Consider the following 19,363-nt stretch of genomic DNA (forward strand, 5'->3'; position numbering starts at 1 on the left):
CCAGGGGGCAAGGTGGGGCCCGTTTTGGGCAAGACCTCACACCAGATCGGCATAACCTTGCCCCAAATGGGTGCCTATGGCAGTGCAACTTCTCCCCCAGTGGGAACAGAGGGAGGGAGATGGGATGGGGGTAGGGGTGGCAGCAGGGTAAAACGGGACACCCTGCCCCACTTTCTCATAACACTAAAACTCACCTGCATCTAATGATGCTGAATGTTGGAAAATTCAGGCAGATAAAAGAGTCTTTCAAGTAGGATGTAATCCACTGAGAGCAGTCAAACACAACATTCCTTGTTTTCCTAGAGAAGACGTGTGTTTCCTCCTGGCTGGAGCATCCTTCCTCTGCATGTGACTAGAGGTGGGCATGACCTTACATGTCCAGGTAACGATAGGACAAGGCATGCTGCCACTCTTTCTGACTTCCTCCGTTGTTGGAGTAGCTTTTTAGCTAGGACTGCTCTGCCAGCTTCTCAGCTAGCAGAAGCACTGGGATTATTCCCCTATATGGGGTAGATCCACATGTACATATTTGTATCTGTGTCTGCCTTCAGGAATCCAACTGAACTGATGTGAGTAAACTTCTTGTATTCACTTTGAATAAGATTGTGGTGTCTTTATTCTTTTAAAAGGGATTAAAGGGAATTTACCAGGAACGTACAATTTAATCTGAGACAGACTGAATAATAGTGAGAGGCTCACACGAGCCTGCAACCAGCTATCTGCTGTGCATGTAAAGGGGGATGTAAACTCTGCTAAGTAAAGGAACTTGCTAGTGCAAGTTAGGAAGGATATTAATAAACAATATATTGTCTCCTGCCACCCTGAACATTCCCACACTTCACACAGTGAGCAGTTGAGCTGCGGAACTCCCTCCCTCATGAGGCCGTGATGGCCACCAAGTTGGATGGCTTTGGAAGAAGATTTGGCGAATTCATGGAGGAGGAGAGGGGTCTCCATGGCTATTGCCACAATGTCTCTGCTGCGCCCTCCACAGCCGGAGGCAGTGATGCTTCTGAATCCTGGACGTTGGAAACCGCAGGAGGGGAGAGGGCTTCTCTTGTGCTCAGTTTCTGTTTGTGGGAAGAAGCATCTGATTGGCCACTTCAAGAACCGGATGCTGGACTAGATGGACTGGTAGGGTAGTGTCAGGTGTGCGTGCAGGAGCCAGGCCCTGTGACCAGTAGGACTTTGCAGGACTGGGGCCTTCCCAAGTTTGTTCTGGAGAGGCACGGCACGGCCGCACAGGTGAGGCCGATTGGTAACTCACAGCACCTGGTGGCAAGAGCCGGGAAGGGATACAAGTTCAGCATTTCCCTTTGTCTCTTTGCCACAGCAACATGTTCCCTGCCTTGCTGCGTTTGACCCCTTGCTTCTTGATCCTTGGACCCCTGACTTCATGACTCCTTGCTTCTTGATCCTTGGACCCCTGACTTCTTGACCCCTTGCTTCTTGATCCTCGGACCCCTGACTTCATGACTCCTTGCTTCTTGAACCCCGGACCCTGATTTCTTGACTCCTTGCTTCTTGATCCTTGGACCCCTGACTTCATGACTCCTTGCTTCTTGATCCTCGGATCCCTGACTTCATGACTCCTTGCTTCTTGACCTCTGACCCCTGACTTCTTGACTCCTTGCTTCTTGATCCTCAGACCCTTGGCTTCTTGACTCACAGCTCTCTGACCTTCGGACTCTTGGCGTTCTGACTCCTGGCTTCTGGACTCCGGTTCCTGCTCCCACCCTGCCATCTCGCCCCCCATCCCGACGTCCCCAGCTGGGACTTCAATCGCCCATGAACCGGACCGTGACAGGGAGCCTTGGGTAGCCCTCTCCTCCTCCATGAACGGGCCCAATCCTCTTTCAAAGCCAGCCAAGTTGTTGGCCATCACGGCCTCCTTTGGGAGAGATTTCCATCACAGTTTAACTTGGCGCTTCCTGAAGGCTTTCCATTTATGAATTGCGTCGCATAAACCATCCCAAAGTGGTACTCAGAAGAAGCCCTCAATAGCCCTCTCCTCCGCCATGAATTTGTCCAATCCTCATTTGAAGACATCCAAATAATATAATAATTTCTTATTTATACCCCGCCCATCTGGCTGGGCTTCCCCAGCCACTCTGGGCGGCTTCCAACAAAATATTAAAATACAGTAATCCATCAAACATTAAAAGTTTCCCTAAAGAGGGCTGCCTTCAGATGTCTTCTAAAAGTTTGGTAGTTGTTTTTCTCTTTGACATCTGGTGGGAGGGCGTTCCACAGGGCAGGTGCCACCACCGAGAAGGCCCTCTGCCTGGTTCCCTGTAACCTCACTTCTCGCAATGAGGGAACCGCCAGAAGGCCCTCGGAGCTGGACCTCTGTGTCTGGGCAGAACGATGGGGGTGGAAACGCTCCTTCAGGGATACTGGACCGAGGCAGTTTAGGGCTTTAAAGGTCAGCACCAACACTTTGAATTGTGCTCAGAAAAATACTGGGAGCCAATGTAGGTCTCTCAGGACCGGTGTTATATGGTCTCAGCGGCCGCTCCCAGTCACCAGTCTAGCTGCTGCATTCTGGATTAGTTGTAGTTTCTGGGTCACCTTCAAAGGTAGCCTCACATAGAGCGCAGAGATAACCAGAGCATGCACCACTCTGGCGAGACAGTCCGCGAGCAGATAGGGTCTCAGCCTGCGTACCAGTTGGCCACCTCTTCCAGGAACGAGTTCCATCTCAGTTTTGTTCATCGCAAAACAAGACACAAAGTATTGGGCGGGGTGTGTTTGTGTGAATGAGACCAAATTTAAATGTGCTTAAGGGGGCGGGAAAAGTCACATTGAGCTCCCTTTGGCCGGGGAGGTGGCTGGACCTGGATCAGGAGAGAAGGGCCCCCACATACTGCTTTCTTCGTGAGGGATTCATCCTGTTCCCTGGAACTTGGGTAGGCTACAGGTGGCAGAGCAGGTGGGAGGAAACTCAAGGAACCCCCCCCCCAATATTACAACCCCCTCCCCCAAAAACTGCAGAGCCATCCAACCTTCAGGTTCTGTTTTGAAGCAAGAGGCAGAAGCTTGCAAACTGGCAGCTGAGGGATGCCTTTAAAAATCCAGTGCAAAGCTTTGATTCTTTTTCGGTTTGCAAATGGAGCAAACTTAATATGCAAAGCACTAGCTGAGAATAAATAGGCAGCGTGAAAATGTCATTTCCACACAGTCACTTTTCTGACCATTATGCCGCTTCAAACAAAAGCAATTTACTCTGCCTATAATAAAGCCAAGGTGATAACGAAGCTCTTGAGTCACTTCTGCCCCCTCCCCCTCCCCCGCTGCCCTCGTCCTCCCAGCCAGACACCACCATAAAAATGGGAACATGAACCATCCTGCCTGGAGCCTTCAAGCTTCCCAGAGAATTTCTAATGGCGCCATAAACTTAGAGAAACATCTTGTTTCCTGTGCAAAGAGGGCCATAACCTGGGCAGGGGAGCCAGAGGTGGGGAAATCAATGCCTTGATGGGACGGTTAAGCTGGGTCACAAGTCTATAAGAGAGGCGTCAAGGGGAGCAGAAAGGGGGGCCTTGTAGGGGTCACTGTGGGTAGGGGTCATCTCAGGGCGTCCCATGATATGCAGGGCCACTGTTTAAATTCGTTTGTATCCTTAACTGGATGTCCATTTACAGTTCTATCCATCTATCAGATAGATAGATAGATGATAGATACGGTAGATAGATAGATAGATAGATAGATAGATAGATAGATAGATAGATAGATAGATGATAGATAGATAGATAGATAGATATAGATATAGATATAGATATAGATATAGATATAGATATAGATATAGATAGATGATAGATAGATAGATAGATATAGATAGATAGATAGATAGATGATAGATAGATAGATAGATGATAGACTTGTAGAGTTGAAAGGGACTTCTAAGGGTCATCTAGTCCAACCCCTTGCAATGCAGGAATCTCAACCAAAGCATCCATGACAGATGGCCATCCAACCTCTGCCTAAAAACCTCCAAGGAAGGAGTGTCCACAATCTCCCGAGGGAGACCGTTCCACTGTCAAACAGCTCTTACTGTCGGAAAGTTCTTCCTAATGTTAAGTCAGAATCTCCTTTCTTGTAACTTCTAGCCATTGGTTCAAGTCCTACCCTCCAGAGCAGGAGAAAACAAGCTTGCTCCATCTTCCATGGGACAGCCTTTGAGATATATGATGATGATGATTTTGTCATTTATACCCCACTCATCTTGCTGGGTTTCCCCAGCCACTCTGGGTGGCTTACAACACATATAAAACCACAGCAAAGCATCAACCATAAATAACTTCCCAGTACAGGACTGCCTTCAGATGGCTCTCATATCTCCTCTCAGTCTCCTCTTTTCCAGGCTAAACATACCCAGTTCCTTCAACCGTTCCTCATCAGGCTTGGTTTCCAGACCAGTGATTGTCTTGGTTGGCCTCCTCTGCACACCTTCCAACTTGTCAACATCCTTCTTAAATTGTGGTGTCCAGAATTGGACACAGTATTCCAGGTGTGGTCTGACCAAGGCAGACTAGAGCGGGACTATGACTTCTTCCCATGATCTGGACTCTAGACTTCTGTTGGTGCAGCCTAGAATAGCATTAGCTTTTTCTCCTGCTGCATCACACTGTTGACTCATGTTCAGCTTGTGGTCTGCCAAGACCCCTGGATCCTTTTCACATGTACTGCTAGTAAGTCAGGGGTCCCCCATCCTATCTTTGTGAATCTGGTTCTTCCTGCCTAAGTGCAGAACCTGACATTTCTGCCTCTTGAAATGCATTCCTTTAGTTTAGGCCCGTTTTCCAATCTGTTAAATCTGTGTCTTCTACAGCATTGCTACCCTTCCCAATTTGGTGTCATCTGCAAATTTCATAAGAATCCCCTCAATGCCTTAATCCAAGTTGTTTCTAAAGATGTTGAACAACATCGGGCCCAGGACAGAACTCTGCGGCCCAGGACACAACTCCCACTTGTCACGTTTTCCCCAGGAAGACAAGGAACGGTTAGTGAGCACTGTTTGGGTTATTTCCCCAGAGACTCACAAAAATACATTTCCAATTCTGTCTGCCCCCAGCAATGAATTTTCTGAAGATTTTGTCTGGTTCGGTTTGTGTTGCCGCTTCCTCAGTGCTGTCAACCGTGTGCTGCTGAACTCTCCTCATAGAGCATTTCTTGGCATCTGGAAAAGAATCATGGAAACCTAGAACTGCAGAGTTGAAAGGGACCCCACGAGTCATCTAGTCCACCCCCTGCAATGCGGGAATCTCAGCTAAATAATCCCTGACAGGTGGCCATCCAGCCTCTGCTTAAGAACCTCCAAGGAAGGGAGTCCCTTCCACTGTCAAACAGCTCTTACCATCTGCTTTCTCGGAAGTTGAACCCATTGCTCCTGGTCCGAACCTCTGGAGCAGCAGAAAACAAGCTTCCATGTTGTGGATGGATGGATGGACAAGCTAGAAAGTACAAACTGCCCTTTGATTTCCTGATGAAGGACGGTGATGGTGTAATAGTTAAGAGTTTTGGACTATGACCTGGGAGTAAAGGTAAAGGGACCCATGACCATTAGGTCCAGTCGTGGCCGACTCTGGGGTTGCGGTGCTCATCTCGCTTTATTGGCCGAGGGAGCTAGCGTACAGCTTCCGGGTCATGTGGCCGGCATGACTAAGCCGCTTCTGGTGAGCCAGAGCAGCGCACGGAAACGCCGTTTACCTTCCCGCCGGAGCGGTACCTATTTATCTACTTGCACTTTCAGGTGCTTTTGAACTGCTAGGTTGGCAGGAGCAGGGACCAAGCAACGGGAGCGCACCCTGTCATGGGGATTCGAGCTGCCGACCTTCTGATCGGCAAGTCCTAGGCTCTGTGGTTTAACCCACAGCGCCACCCACATCCCTATGACCTGGAATACCTGGGTTCAAATCCCCGCTCAGGCATGCTGCTCACTGGGTGACCTCAGGCAGCCTCCCCTACCTCCCAGGGTCATTGTGAGGATGAAATGGGTAGGAGAACGATTTGCTCCACCTTGAGCTCCTGGGGAGAATAGGAGGTATATAAATGTAATAAATAAAGTAATAATAAAAAAAATATATGTATATAAATTTAATAAGTAAATAATGAAGAACAATGTGGTTTGTGTTTCCATACAGTGGTACCTCGGGTTGCGAACTTAATTTGTTCTGTAGGTGCGCTCTTAATCTGAGCCCTGCTTTTGCTAATGGGGCCTCCCGCTATCACCGCGCTGCCGCTGCTGCAGCGCGATTTCCATTCTCATCCTGGGGCAAAATTCGCAACCTGGAGCAACTACTTCCGGGTTAGCGGAGTTTGTAACCCAAAGCATTTGTAACCCAAAGCATTTGCAACCCAAGGTACCACTGTGTTTGGGGAGCCTTATACCAAATCAGGTCATTGGTCCATCTAGCTTGTATTGTCTACACTGGCTGGCAGCAGCAATGGCTCTCCAGGGTTTCAGGCAGAGAGTGAGATCTGAACCTGGGACCTTTTGCATGCATGGGAAGCAGACACTCTCCCACTTTCCCAGGCTGGAACCTGCAACAGTTCCATTTCCCCGGCAGTCAGACTCCCTTCCGAGAGCATCTCCTGGCGCCTGGATTCCAGAGCAGAATCATGGAACTGGAAGGGAGCACGAGGGTCATCTAGTCCAACCCCCTGCAATGCAGGAATCCTTTTGCCCAGCGTGGGGCTCAAACCCACGACCCATGAGATTGAGAATCCCGTGCTCTACCAAACAGAAGCGGGAGCAGCCCCAAGTTCAGAGAGTGAGGGTGAATAAAGAATTGACAGTACTTAAAGGGTATTAAAAAAATTATTGTGATAACAAAAATCTCCTGGCAGACCTTGTAATCTATAGGTGATAAATAACAGAACATCTTGAAAAGAATTGGGAGAACAAAAATCAAGAAGGCAGTGTGTGTAAAATAACAAAATGAGAAACAGTACAATGAGAATAATCAGTAGTTTATTTTATGTATTCCATGTTTCATTCTTTTATTTTTCTGTATAATATGTGTATGTAGTTTGTATATAGTGTATTATTGTGTACTGTTGTGTAAGTTAATGTTGATTGTTTAATAAAGATTTTGAAAAGAGAGAGAGAGAGAGACCAATATTCTCATGCTCTGCCGAACAGATGCGAGAGCAGCCCCAAGTTCAGAGATGCTGCGTGTGGGTGAGAGAGGTCAGCAAAGAGTGCTGTGCATTGTCCGCGCCATGTGCCAGCGGTGAGCAATTCCTCTGCATGCGCAGGCTCTTCTCCATCCTGTTTCCCCCTCCTTGGTCCAGCCAGGGCTGCTGCACCTTGACAGCTACAAGGGCAGGCAGAAATCAAGCGCTCCCCCAGCACAGAGATGTGGTGAAGTGGGAGGGGGCTTTGCAAAGTTCCTTGCTAGCCTGAGGCTCTGCTTTTATTTGCACCTCCTCACTGGCCAGACTCCTGTGTCTGGAATGCATCATGGAATTGCTTATTTATCCCTCTTCATTTGGAGGGGGGGAGCCTCCCATCAGCCTTGGGCAAACCTCAGCTGGCCCCCACTTTCCACTCTTCCGCCTCTTGCTGGGTGAGACGTAAGTTTGCTTGACAGGAGGCATAAGAAGGGCAGACAAATCGAGAAATCACCGTCCGGGGAAGATAGACAAGCGAGGCCTGGGGACGCTTGCAGAGAGGCTGTGTATTTCTTTCCTGACAAGACCGTCAGGGCTACTTATGGAGCTGCACACAAGTTCACCCCCTCCCCCCTCCCTTCTCTCTGTGCGTAACGGGGTGATTGTGGGGCAGAGGAGACGGAAGAGAGATGGTCCTGGTCTACGAGGTCTGAGCCTCTGCTTCTCTTTGGGACGTCTGGGGAGATGAAAAAGGATCTGGAGACAAAGCCTCCACCATCATCATCTTATATTATTATTGTTGTTGTTGTTGTTATTATTAATGAATTAATTTAAATTGGGGTGTATGAGGTGTGGAGACACGTTGTGCTCTTTCTGGGGTCCTTTGTCCACCTTTGGTCCCCATCCTGCACTCTGGTCTCACATGTGGCTCCCAGAAGCTGTCAGCATACGACAGCAAACACACCGCAGGCACGGCTTTGACTGGCTGGCAAGACCAGCTGAGGGGATCCGATGGGTCTCAAACTATCTGGGAGTTAAGAACTTCCCCTGCATGCGAAGACAGGCTCCGGAGGATGGGCGAGGCCCATAGTGGGCCCAACCGCCAGGAAGGTGGGTTCTGCCTGTGCTACAGAGGGAAGTGAGGGACACCTGGGAAGGCAGCTCATCCAGGAGAAGGAAAACTCTGATCCTAAACTTCCCCTGCCTTTGTGGCAATACTTGTGGGAAAGATTCTGGGAGTAAACCCTGAGGGAAAGTCCGTACCCTCAGCCTTGTGGGAAATCTTTGGGAGAAGAAAAAGCTAAGGTGTAAACCCTACACAGGGACGTGGGTGGCGCTGTGGGTTAAACCACAGAGCCTAGGACTTGCCGTTCCGAAGGTTGGCGGTTCGAATCCCCGCGACGGGGTGAGCTCCCGTTGCTTGGTCTCTGCTCCTGCCCACCTAGCAGTTCGAAAGCACGTCAAAGTGCAAGTAGATAAAGAGGTACCACTCCAGCGGGAAGGTAAACGGCGTTTCCGTGTGCTGCTCTGGTTCGCCAGAAGAGGGTTAGTCCTGCTGGCCACATGACCCGGAAGCTGTACGCCAGCTCCCTCGGCCAGTAAAGCGAGATGAGCGCCGCAACCCCAGAGTCGGCCGCGACTGGACCTAATGGTCAGGGGTCCCTTTACCTTTTTAAACCCTGCACAAATCCAGAGGGGATTCACTAAGATGGTTGGGTGGCGCTTTGTACGCCTCCTCCTGGCAGCTCCTGCAGCCAAAAGTAATTCAGAAGCATTGCTACGTCCAACTGTGGAGGCAGCGCACAGTCATAATGGCCAGTCGCCGCTGTTAGCCATTTCCTCCATGAATTGCTCCAATCCTCCTTTTAAGTTATCCACAGTGCAGACCCACCAACTGTCCTGTTTTAAGCGGGACGTCCCAGATCACAGCAGCCTATACTGGCTTCTGTTTTTGGTTTGGCTCTCTGGCGTGAGCACCAGACCAAAAGATGCTCACTCTGGCGATCGTCAGCAGCAGCAACATCCCAAAACGCCTTCTGGTTCAGGGCTCTGGCATGACTCTGTTGATGATTGACAGAGGCACAGAGGTTTGCCTTACTCTGTGCTTAACCCAAAGCTGTAATGGAGAAGCAAGATCGTTTGGGGTGTCAATTGTGCAAGTCCCTCCATTCTATGCTATGTTGTGTGTGTGTGTGTGTGTGTGTGTGTGTGTGTGTGTGTGTGTGTGTAAAACTATAAATCCTAAAGACGCCGCAGTCTCCACTGAGCTGCATTCCCACACTCCTGGAGTCTCCTGGCCCTCAGCAATTGCTGTGCACGCAACACTGGTGTCAGAAGTAGGCTTGTGTTTCCTGGAGAAGGAAATGCGAACCCTTCCATCCCCAACTCAGGTTGTACTTATGCATAAAGAAAACTGCAAATCCTAAATGCACCACAGTCTCTGCTGACCTTCATTCCAAGGAAACTGAACCCTGGGTAAAAGGGAATCCCTTGCCACTTGGAGATTAGCGACCACACGGCAATATATTTGCCTCCTTCCCCGAACCACACACCCACAGACCCACCCCAGTCATACCTTATGGGCTCCCAGGCTCCCGGTCACTGCCTTCAACTTCTTTTCCATGACACTTCAGAGTGTGCCCCAGGCACGTTTTGACACGAATGAAGACTCGGAGATGGAAAGCCCATTTAAAGAACTTTATTCGCTTCAGCTGGTTACAGACTGGTTTGTGTGGTGCAGGTAAGGGCAGGGCATTGTGGGAAAGCTGCTTGCCTCCCCTCTTAGTGCAGCATATGGGGCTCCCACCCTGGGCCTGGAGTCACAGAGCTGTAAGGAAGGGGTCGTCTCACGTAGCCAGCTAGGCTGACCCTCTGCCCAGAGGCAGCAGCAGCAGCAGGAAACTGTATTCTTGATGAGACACACATTGACCTCCCTTGGCTGACTACCTTTCCCTGCACCAGTCTTGCCTGCTTCTGCAAACAACCTCCCCCGAGACATAGCAAATAGAAATATATACAAGAGGAATAGGATTGGGGAGGGGGCGAAAGGGGCTTGTGGAACCAGGTGGTTTGGGCGTCTGGTTTTGAAACCCAGAAAACTGGCATTTCTTGTGCAATCTGAATTTTATGCTCTCGTTTTGGGGGACCAGAATTGTTTCAGTCAGGAGCCTTGCCATCCCCAGACCCCGCTCTAAGGACTGATTTTGGAGGGCATTGGACTAGATGCTCTTTTGGGTCCCTGCAATTCTGTGTGCCCATGAGTTTTTGCCAAGGCTAGGGTGGCAGCCAGCTGTGGGTGTCCACTCCCACAGGGGTGGGGTCTCATTCCCCCTCCCCCTCAAAAAGTATCCACCCAGGTGGGTCTATATTCCCAGACTGCCCACAAATTTGACTCTACTGGTTCTCCGGCGTGGCCTCCACATCCAACTAAGGTCTGCTTCTTAAGAGATTTCTTGTTCTCACTTCCAGCGACTGAGATACAGAAGCCTCGCTACAGTTGTGTCCGTGCCACTGCTCCAGGGAGTACATAAAAAAGAGGATCCCAACTTGATCCCAAACTTTTCCCAAATTAAAAAAAAAAAATCATAAGAAGCAGTGCTGAGAATTTAATCCGCCACCCATCATTTGTGTGCTCAATAGCCGGTGATTGACAGCTCTTGGACCTGAGCTCCACATCAACTTTTCCAGCTGGCAAATTGTCACCATAGTATTGTGCTCTAGTACCAGATTGCAGCATCGCTCTAGAATAGTATCTGGGACATCGATTGGAGTGGAGCGTTTAAAAAAGAACACAGCAATGCATGAAATCACTGTGCAAATTGGGCGTCATAAGAGACAACCAGTTTTATAATGGTGGCCTCCCATGTTTTTTGAAGAAGAAGAAGAAGAGTTTGGATTTGATATCCCGCTTTATCACCACCTGAAGGAGTCTCAAAGCTGCTCACATTCTCCTTTCCCTTCCTCCCCCACAACTAACACTCTGTGAGGTGAGTGGGGCTGAGAGACTTCAAAGAAGTGTGACTGGCCCAAGGTCACCCAGCAGCTGCATGCGGAGGAGCGGAGACGCGAACCCGGTTCCCCAGATTACGAATCTACCGCTCTTAACGGCTAGCACCCCCAAGAATGCATCCTGCTGGTTCTCCACACAGCTACAAAGAGGTGCCACTTGGAAAACTCACGGGGGCTGGGTCAGTGTCCTGGGAATGCAGGAGGGAGAAACAGTCGGTTATATTTACAATATACAGTCATCAACTTCATAGTTACACAGTTTGATACTAGTGAATTAAAACGGATGGTCTAAACGGCATCCCTCGGGCGTCTCATTTTACAAAGCAAGGTGGAGCATCTCCGGGGGGTTCACAAATGGCATAAGAAGCTAGCAATGCAAAGGTGAGGAGGGTCAGCCCCAGGTGTGGCTTAAAGTGTCCCCAGAGCTGGGGGAAGGTCCAGCTTTGAATTAAACCTCCTCACAGCAAGGCAGGTGGCCTCAGGCCCATGTTCGGACACCCTAAATACTTCCAAAAAGACAATCAGAGAAGACAGTCCTGCTTGGATGCCCGTAAAGGTGCCGGGGGGGGGGGCATCCACAGCTGTGTTCCTTGGGGAAGATGCCCTCTCCTACCCATGTGGACATAGGCAGTCAGCAGGACAGTGTAACCCGGCCAACTGGGCTCCCTCTGTTTAAATCCACCCTGGAGCGGCTCCGTGTCGTCTCCGGAGTCCCGGAAGCAGCCCATTGTCCATTCAAGGGGAGAAATTCATAGTTAGAAAGGAATGTTAAAAATACATATCTATATGACCGAGTGGAAGGGATGCTGACAATGAGGTTCATGCGGACGGGGTGACTCTAGTTTGTGGCATTCGTTTTACATCGGTTCCTCAGCAACCTGGCCCAAAGACGGGCTGGCCACTGGGATGTCATGTTCCCACCACCCAGTGGGATGGGGCAAGTATATGTGTGTGTGTGTGTGTGTGTGTGTGTGTGTGTGTGTGTGGAGAAGAGTGAGGGTGGAGGAGGGAGAAACCCCATTTAGGCCATTCAGTACCACAACTCGGGACGCAACCCAGTCTAGAGGGCACAGGACGCATCGTCCACGGAGCGTTTCTTGAGCTCCTTGCCTGGCTTGTGGTGCTGGTGGTGTGGGTGGGAGCCGCTCAGTTTGCTGTGGTCGGAGAGCTGCAAGCCTAGCAGCTGGGTGTCTTGCAGGTGCCCAGTTGGGGAGCTGTGGCGGTGGGGCTCAGTGGTCTCCTCTGGTTCCACCCGCAGGTAGGCCTTCACTTTGTGGTGGCGGGCTTTGCTGTCGCTGAAGTCGATGACGCGACACTCGTAGGTGCCTTCGTCCGTCGGTTTGACCCGAGAGAGCCGCAGCTTGTGGGAGATGTTACTGCCGACCACTTTCACGACCTGGAGGAGGTTGCAGGGGTTGGGCAGGGCAAGGGAGAGAGAGCACAGGAGTAAAGCCACTGCAGATATTCAGGTCCCGACACCAAACTATTCCCAGACTCATCCCTACCCAGCAACCATTTTTATCCACAGCAGTGACAATACCTGCAAAAGTCACGTCGGGTTGTATGCAACAAACATCTCCTCAGAGTAGACCCAATGAAATTAATAAACCTCACTTCATTAATTCCAATGGGTCTACTATGAGTTGCACTAATATTGCATACAACACAGACTTTAATTGGCTCCAAAAGTCAAGAGAGAGGAGACCTTGTTGATGTTTCTATATGCAGAAAAAGGCTTTCGACAATAAAGAATGGCATTTCCTTTTTGGAAACTCTTAAAGCTTTTGATTTCAGATTTGCAACAGACAATGGATTTAAGCCATTTATTCAGATTCAAAAGAAAGAATTCACACTAATGGGAGTTTGTCAAAAAAGGTTAATCTGGCAAAAGGCAAAAGGAAAGGATGTCTGTTTAATATTCCTCTTAGCTTTAGATGCCTAAGCAAGTAAAATAAGAGTGAATAATGTATATCTGGGGTAAAATAAAAAAGTAAATAAATATGTGTGGCCAGTGTCACTGTGACGCTAACTAAACCAGGGCAATCTTTTACTGAAATGGAATTAGTAATAACTGAATCTGGTCCCTTAGCTGGAAGGGAAAAAGTGAAAAATGTGAAATCAATGTAACTGCTAATTGAGGAGTCGAAATAAAAGAAAAGATAGAATATAGTTGGTGGGTGAGAGCCAGTAAGATATGCGGGAATAAAAACAACAAGATAGAAAATATTTGGAATTATTTATGTGTTTCTAGACAATGTACTGCCCCACAACAGGGAAAAGTTACATTTTTCTTTCCTAGGCAGGATTTCTATAATAAAAATTGTATTGTTGCCGACTAAATTTTCTTTTTCAGCCTTTGCCAATAAAAACATCCAACCAGCAAATAACAAAATGGCAATGATTATTCTTAAAGTTTATTTGGAAGAATGGAAAGAAAGAAAGATTTAACGGCCATATTTTATATGTGGATGGGAAGAACAGGGGAGAAGTATCAGCACCAAGCTTAGAGCTGAGCTGCAGCATAAAAGCAAGTTGTGCAAATACAGCTAATTGCACCAGGTCTGCAATATGGCAGGAAACGAAAGGGTGAGGCAGCCCCCATCATGGATGGAGGGGCCCCTTCTGCTCAAGAATGTAGTTTCTGTAGCTGATTTGGGCTGAAATAAAACCAGGAGACTGAACATCATGTGCGCATATGAACACAGGCAGCTGCCCCACACCAACGAGTCAAATCACTGCTCCTTCTAGCTCACTATGGTCTACTCTGACTGGCAGGGTCTCTCCGGGATTGCAGCTGGAAGACATTCCCAGCCTCACCTGGAGATGCCAGCGGGATGGAAACTTCTGCACCTTCTGCGTGCAGAGCAGACGCCCGACTTCTTTCCTCTAAAGAAAACAGCACACCAGCCGACCTTCAAGCACTCATGGTTAAAGTGGCGCAAGTTGTGATTGCACTATCTTGCCGCAAGATAGTGCAATCACAACTTGCGCCACTTTAACCATGAGTGCTTGAAGGTCGGCTGGTTGAAATGGCTCAACTTAAACTCAAGTGAGGTGTAGAGCAGGGGTCAGCAAACTTTTTCACCAGGGGGCCAGTCCACTGTCCCTCAGACCCTGTGGGGGGCCGGGCTATATTTTGAAAAATATAAATACCCTGCAAGCTAGTCCCGCAGCTGCCTCTGGACCTGGAGGAGGAACGCATTCTGCACGCGCTCAGGAGCACGTCTCGGCGCCACCCGCTCACCAGTGTTGTTGACGTGCAGCAGCCACTCCATCGCCCCATCCCTTCAGAGCTCCCAGGCAGCATGCACCATGTGCTGCAGCCAATTGCCTGAGGCCGGGTCGGCGGGCAGGTGGCACGCAGCTCACCCTCCACCGCTGAGCCAAGCTCTGGCTGACGACCTGCGATGCACCTGTCACGATGCCCATGGCAGGGCCCAGACCCGCTGCCCACTCACCAGCCTCTCCGTCCATGGCCGCGCTGGGTTTACCTCAGTGTGCAGGCAGTGGGGCTTCCTGCAGCCAATCCGAAGCTGTGTCAGCAACGCTGCCCAGAATCCGTGCCAGCGTTGTGAAAGTCAGTCCCTATGTGGCGAGGCGTCCGCAGCACGCAGGGACTGACTGAGCAGGTGGCAGGGTCCACGGGCCAGATTTACAAGCTTGGCGGGCCACATTCGGCCCCTGGATCTTAGTTTGCCTACGACTGGTGTAGAGTTTCAAAGCTCATTTTGCACTTGCAAAAGGAAAGAGCTTTTAAGCTCTCTGCATTGCTGGTGTGTGCGTGGCAAGTCTTGCTCAGTGTGCTGGCTCTGGGATGCTCGCGCAAAATCTGGCAGGGCAACCGAGTTGCTGCAAGATCTCATGTGAGCATGCCTAGTAAGCCAGGGCCTGCGCCCCGAGCAGGCCTTGCCCAGCAAACAAGACGCAGAGCTTAAAACCTTTTTTCACAGCAGGCCGGTCAGTGCAAAAGAAGAGCTCTCTGCCTTGCTGGCTGGGAAAGACACACTCTGCGCATGGGCTGTGGGAGCATGGGACTTTCTCCCCTCCACTCACCCAGTGGCCATGGGGTGGCTCCAAGAGTTCGGCAGATGCAATTTTCGTGTATGCATAGAATCCTTGGAGCCAAACCCTACATAAGATTCGAACATGATATAAGGTCAAGGGACCCCTGACAGTTAAGTCCAGTCGCGAATGACTCTGGGGTTGCGGCGCTCATCTCACTTTACTGGCCAAGGGAGCCGGTGTTTGTCCGCAGACAGCTTCCAGGTCATGTGGCCAGCATGACTAAGCTGCTTCTGGCAAACCAGAGCAGCGCACGGAAACGCCGTTTACCTTCCCACTGGACTGGTACCTATTTATCTACTTGCACTTTGACATGCTTTCGAACTGCTAGGTTGGCAGGAGCAGGGACCGAGCAATGGGAGCTCACCCCATCGTGGGGATTCGAACCGCCGACCTTTCGAACGGCAAGCCCAAGTGGCGAAGTGGTTTAACCCACAGAGCCACCTGTGTCCCTTTTCAAACATGCTATATTGAGCTGCAAAAAATTCTACCCCCCCCCCTCTAAGTCTTCCCACACACTAATGCCTCACGTAACCAATAGCCAATACCTCCCTCTGACACCCTCTTACATATTTGCCTCACCTTGATGTGACCGCCATTATGGCCAGCCCTCCTAAGGTCTATGTTTGCCATTACGGAGCACGCCTCAAATTAAACGATCCTTATAAACAGGATATCCTGTTTATAAGGTTCTGGAGGGTGTGGTTTTCTTTATTGAAGAAAAATATTTTTCCCTGTGTTTTTCTATCTCGCACTTCATAATTTTTGCCAGTCCCTCCTTGGTGCAATTTGTGATTTTTCAGGTTTCTTCCATTTGCTTGTTTGCTTAAAGCCATGCTGGTTTAATTGATTTTAAGCCACCTCGAGCAGTCCAAGGCACAGAGGTTATAAATAATAAGCCAGAAAAACCCTAATCACAGACATTCAGCTAAAGCAAGCCCTGGGCAGGACTCAGCAAACCAGCCCAAAGATTTCTGCTTGCACTGGACTAGATGACTTCCCTCTCTGCCATTCTCTGCTCTCCAGCAGTCTCTTCCCAAATGGTATTGGGGCCCCCACCCCATAACTCCACCCCGGGGCCCTTCCCCCCATGCCCCCCTCCATCGCCAGAAGATGAGATCCAGCCCCCTCCAATGCGAGGCACCCCGAGATCAATGTGGAATCGCAGGAGCTAATTAGCTTTCCTACCAAATTGATTCGCTCTCAGTATTTATCACCTAATGAAATTTAAGACTTACTCACTAGCCTGAGCTGCTGCTGCTGCTGTTATTGGGCTGGGTCAATAAATCAGATTTTATTACCTGCCCGGAGGCTGCTGGCTCTGCTCCCTTTAATCACGCGGGATGCTAAAGGCCGCCCACCCTCTCTCCCAACTGCCCTTGTCTCCATCACCTTTGTTAGCTCAAGATTTTATAGCAGCTAGGTAATGGGATCGGGGTCACACAAAAACCCACCGTGTTTCTGATGGGCTAAGGATGTGGAAAGAAGGAAAGATGGGCTGGACTGATCTGAGCACTGGGCAGATTTATTTGGAAATGGCCTTTCTTGAAATCAGAGCGGTCAACAATCCTGCACCTGGCCTCAGACACCTTGGCACAACCTTCCTTGCAAGGGGTTGGACTAGATGGCCCTGCGGGTCCCTTCTCAGGGTACCATTTGATGGTTCAATGCCTCAAGCATCTGTGAGAGGGAAGCACTTGCATCACAATGCGGTGACTTCCAAGCTGGATTGCTGCAATGTGCTCTACGTGGGGCTGCCCTTGAAGACGACGCAGAAACTTCAGCTGGTCCAAAATTCAGCATCCTGATTACTGGCTCGGGTCCCATTGAGATCTCACACAACCCCTGTTTTAAAAGAACTGCGCCAGTTGCCATTTCGTTTCTGGGCCCAATTCCAGGTGCTCAGGTTGGTGTTTAAAGCCCTGAATGACTCAGGCCCCGAATACCCAAAGGACCACCTCCTTCTCTACAATAGTAATACTACTACTACTACTAATTTATTATTTATACCCCGCCCATCTGGCTGGGTTTTCCCAGCCATTCTGGGCAGCTTCCAAAGTATTAAAATACAGTGATCTGTTAAACATTAAAAGCTTCCCTAAACAGGGCAGCCTTCAGATGTCTTCTAAAAGTCTGGTAGTTGTTCTTCTCTTTGACATCTGCTGGGAGGGCGTTCCACAGGGTGGGTGCCACCACCGAGAAGGCCCTCTGCCTGCTTCCCTGTAACTTGGCTTCTCGCAGAAGGCCCTCGGCGCTGGACCTCAGTACGGACCCTCTTGAATGCTGCGATCGGCAGAGGGGCCCTCTTGGTAGCCCTTCCACCTTCAGAGGCTTGTAGGGGGTGGTGGGCCAGGGGGAGAGGGGGAGAGGGCCTTCTCTGTGGTGGCCCCTAAGCTGGGAGACTCCCTTCCTGCAGAGGCGTGCCTGGCACCTTCATTGCACAGCTGCCAGAGGATGTTGAAGAAGCACCTCTCTGCCCTGACTTTTTGACACTTTAAGTATGAGTTTTTAGGACCCACCTTGTTTTTATGGACCCACCTGCCCTGCCTGCTCTTGACAGACTGCATGTCTGCAATCCTGACAACCAAGTGAGCGAGTCTCACAAGTCAACAGTTGTTATTCAGCAGCTAAAAAGCCTAACGCAATTCTAGGCTGCATCCACACATGTGTAGGAAATAACTATACTGCTCTATTCCGCCTTGGTCAGACCCCAACGGGAGTCCTGTGTCCAATTCTAGGCACCCCAGATCAAGAAGGGTGCTGACAAGGAGAAGGTGCGCAGAGGAGGGCGCCCAAGATGATGGAGGGTTGGTGCTCTGTGGCACCTAGAAGCACAACCCCTCAGCTGGCAGGGGCCGCTGTGCTCAGCCTGCTGCCCTTCTTGGCCTGCCTTAGCTCTGCTGCCCTCCTCTGTTCTGAGCACCAGGAGGGCCAGGAGGAGAGGGGAGAGAGGGCGAGAGCAAGGGAGAGGAGGGGCCGGGTCCCAGCTGCTTCCCTGCTCAGCCTCGGGAGGAAGGGAGTAACAAGGCCCATTGCTGGCTCTATAAATCAGATATATTGCCCATCCCCGAGGTCCCAGGAGCTGCTCTGCTATATAATCACCTCTAGAAGTTTAAGGCCATTTGTCTACTTGCCCCTGCCTTTGTGAGCAGACAGTTTTATGGCATTTTGGTAAGGGGATGATAACAGCACATGCAAAAGAAGGAGAGGGAGAGGGAGGGGGAGGGGGAGGGAGAGAGACGCCAAACTAGACACAGGGCTAAATGCATCACATTAAATGTCATGGCTGCAATAATGAATAACTGGCACATGTGCACATGGGGTCAACATGTTCCTCCCCTGCTGCAGTCCAGACGAAAATCAAATATGCCCCTGCGTGGCAGCTCTCAGTGGCAGCTTGCATTCTGGGGCTAACAGCTGCTGTCAGGTTGATTTTGGTTTGGGTGATGCAGAGAAGGGTTAACCCCTCCCTCCCTGCATGCCGCAGTCCCGATTAAAGCAGGGTGGTGGTGTGGCCTGCTCAGATTGCTATATATAATAATCTAAGGCTGTTGTCATGCTGCACTTCACAAGACCACCAGCAGGGGGCCACACTGGCTCTAGCATAAGGAAGAAGAAGAAGAAGAGTTTGGATTTGATATCCCGCTTTATCACTACCCGAAGGAGTCTCAAAGCGGCTAACATTCTCCTTTCCCTTCCTCCCTCACAGCAAACACTCTGTGAGGTGAGTGGGGCTGAGAGACTTCAGAGAAGTGTGACTGGCCCAAGGTCACCCAGCAGCTGCATGTGGAGGAGCGGAGACACGAACCCGGTTCACCAGATTACGAGACTACCGCTCTTAACCACTCCACCACACTGGAATGGCAGGCAGGTGAGAAAGAAAGCAGCATGGATGGCAGGCAGCCAAGGCAAGCTGTGCTATGGGGAGACAGGTGTGTGTGTGTGTGTGTGTGTGTGTGTGTGTGTGTGTGTGTGTGTTTCACATAGCCAGCTGTTTTGGGACTACAATTCCCATCATCCCATACCACTGGTCCTGTTAGCTAGGGATGATGGGAGTTGAAGTCCCAAAACAGCTGGAGGGCTAAGTTTGGCCACCACTAAGTTTGGCTCTTGGGCAGGACTGCAGACCAGTGTAGACAAATGTTTTCTTCTGGGTCAGAGGATTGCTCCATCTTGC

General features: G+C 50.1%; 1 protein-coding gene across 1 annotated transcript in view; it reads right to left on the reverse strand.

Moving 5' to 3' along the window:
• Positions 1-10,993: 10,993 nt before the first annotated feature.
• The window catches only part of VSTM2L (V-set and transmembrane domain containing 2 like), an 87,771-nt gene continuing 79,401 nt past the window's right edge, over positions 10,994-19,363 (reverse strand). Inside the window, exon 4 of the mRNA XM_028735656.2 lies at positions 10,994-12,520. Within this exon, the coding sequence (XP_028591489.2) occupies positions 12,185-12,520 (336 nt within the window). The 3' untranslated portion in view covers positions 10,994-12,184. The remainder of the gene's footprint in view (positions 12,521-19,363) is intronic.

This window comes from Podarcis muralis, chromosome 5, assembly GCF_964188315.1.
Source record: "Podarcis muralis chromosome 5, rPodMur119.hap1.1, whole genome shotgun sequence".
Taxonomy (NCBI): domain Eukaryota; kingdom Metazoa; phylum Chordata; class Lepidosauria; order Squamata; family Lacertidae; genus Podarcis; species Podarcis muralis.